The following is a 1825-nucleotide window of genomic DNA, read 5'->3' as shown; positions in this document are numbered from 1 at the left end:
AAAAAAAAAAAATAACATACATTCATTAATATATCATTGATATAGATATACATACATATATATTATATAGAGTCAATTTTTTTTTTATTTCTGTTTGTTTTGTTTTGTTATAACGATCCATTCAGTGTGTAAATAAAATAATAAATAGAAGCACACGAACGCGTTGATGGTCGTTTTGGTGTTGTAAAGGGTACAACAGACATATTGAGAGCCACGGTCGTTCAGACTGGGCGGGGCTACTCGCCGTGATTGACAAGGCGAACGAGAGAAGAGATTTAATACTGTGTTTATATAAGCCATTTTGTAGTTTTTTTTTCTCCTTTCAACGATCTATGACAATGTGTACTCAGTCGCACATGAACAAGTCACGATCAAGGGTAGTTTGGTGTTGTGAGAATGAGCTAGAAATAATTATACACAGAGTACTCACGCTTTTCAGACTGGGCGGAGCTACTCACGGGCATTGACAGGGCAAATGAGAGAGGAGAAAGACAATACTATATCTTTTTTTTCTCCACATTATAGCAATCTGCGACAATGTTTCAATAAGTGTTCTGTAACTCGTGACCGTTCGGCCAATCATTGAAGCCATTCATACTTGACGCGGACAAAGTTCAGCAAGGACCAACTTTTTGGTGCCGAAAGGGCAATTTCTGTTTGAGATCCCTGGTGTAACCAGAAGCATTAAAAAAACAACAACGGTCATGTTGGTGTTAAGGAGAAGTTCGAACGGCTTACAGAATCAATGGTGTAGTGTAGCTAAGCGAAGAGAATCATCTAAGACACGATAAAGGATGTTTAGTTTTGAGAAAGTGTAAGAAAATCCAGTCAGACGGATAGCCAGAAATGGTAATAAAATGAATGGGCACTTGAAGCAATTTACAGTCAGTCAAAGAGGGAGGAACAGGAGCTGGAATTAAGTCTCGCTTTGGAAAGGCACAAGCTGCTTTCATATTATCTCGGAATAAGATTTGGACGACAAAAAATATCTCGCTCCGAACAAAGCTTAGGGTCTTTAGCTCGAATATGAAGCCAGTCTTGTTGTGTTGGATGTGAGACATGGAAAGCATCCCAGACTTGCACAAAAAGATTCACGATTTCTTGGACAAGTGTCTACGAAAGCTACTCAGGATCAAATGAACAGACAGTGTTGTCAACGAGGAAGTAGAACATTATGACAGAGCCCGAACAGAGATGTAGTAGGATCGGAAGAAGGCGGTGGCAATGGATTGGATATACTTTCAGCAAACTTGGCAGACACAAGACAAAGAAAGTATTGAATTGGAATCCTCGCCCAGAGTAAGAAATGAAGGAGATGGCCACATGAAACCTAGAGAAAAATAACAGGAAAGTGAACAGAAAAGAGTGAAGACAAAGTATAATATCAAAAGGCTAGCCCAGGATAACAAATTGTGGAAAGTGTTTGTTTATAGACTATTGTACGCTGATACAGGATATGAGAAAGTTATTGACAAGACAAAAAACCCAAAGAGTATTTCTGCCGTACCAGCCAAAGGTTTCTCGTTCAGTCTCCAGGTAATGGTTGGTGTGGGGATTCCCCTGGCCACACAGCGCAGCTGGAAGTTGCTGTTGATGGTCAGCTCTTGGTCACGTGGTCTCGTCACGAATGTCGGTGGTACTGAAAAAGGAAAAGGTAAGTGAGTTTAAGAAGCTGTATTGCACAGGAGTTTGTATTGCAGAAATTATTTTCTTCTTCTTCTTCCTCTTCTTCTTCTTCTGCTTCCTCTTCTTCCTTTTCTTCTTCCTTTTCTTCTTCTTCTGCTTCCTCTTCTTCTTCTTCTTCTTCTTCTTCTTCTTCTTCTTC

General features: G+C 39.8%; 1 protein-coding gene across 1 annotated transcript in view; it reads right to left on the bottom strand.

Annotated features, from left to right (window-relative positions):
* Window positions 1-1825, bottom strand: part of LOC101857206 (hemicentin-1) — a gene marked incomplete in the record, with an annotated part of 120102 nt that overhangs the window by 39268 nt on the left and 79009 nt on the right. Inside the window, 1 exon segment of the mRNA XM_013087487.2 lies at window positions 1508-1639. Within this exon segment, the coding sequence (XP_012942941.1) occupies window positions 1508-1639 (132 nt within the window).

This window comes from Aplysia californica, unplaced genomic scaffold (genome assembly GCF_000002075.1).
Source record: "Aplysia californica isolate F4 #8 unplaced genomic scaffold, AplCal3.0 scaffold00593, whole genome shotgun sequence".
NCBI lineage: Eukaryota > Metazoa > Mollusca > Gastropoda > Aplysiida > Aplysiidae > Aplysia > Aplysia californica.
The sequence above is the reverse complement of the archived record's forward strand: the minus strand, read 5'-3'. Positions and strand labels throughout refer to the sequence as shown.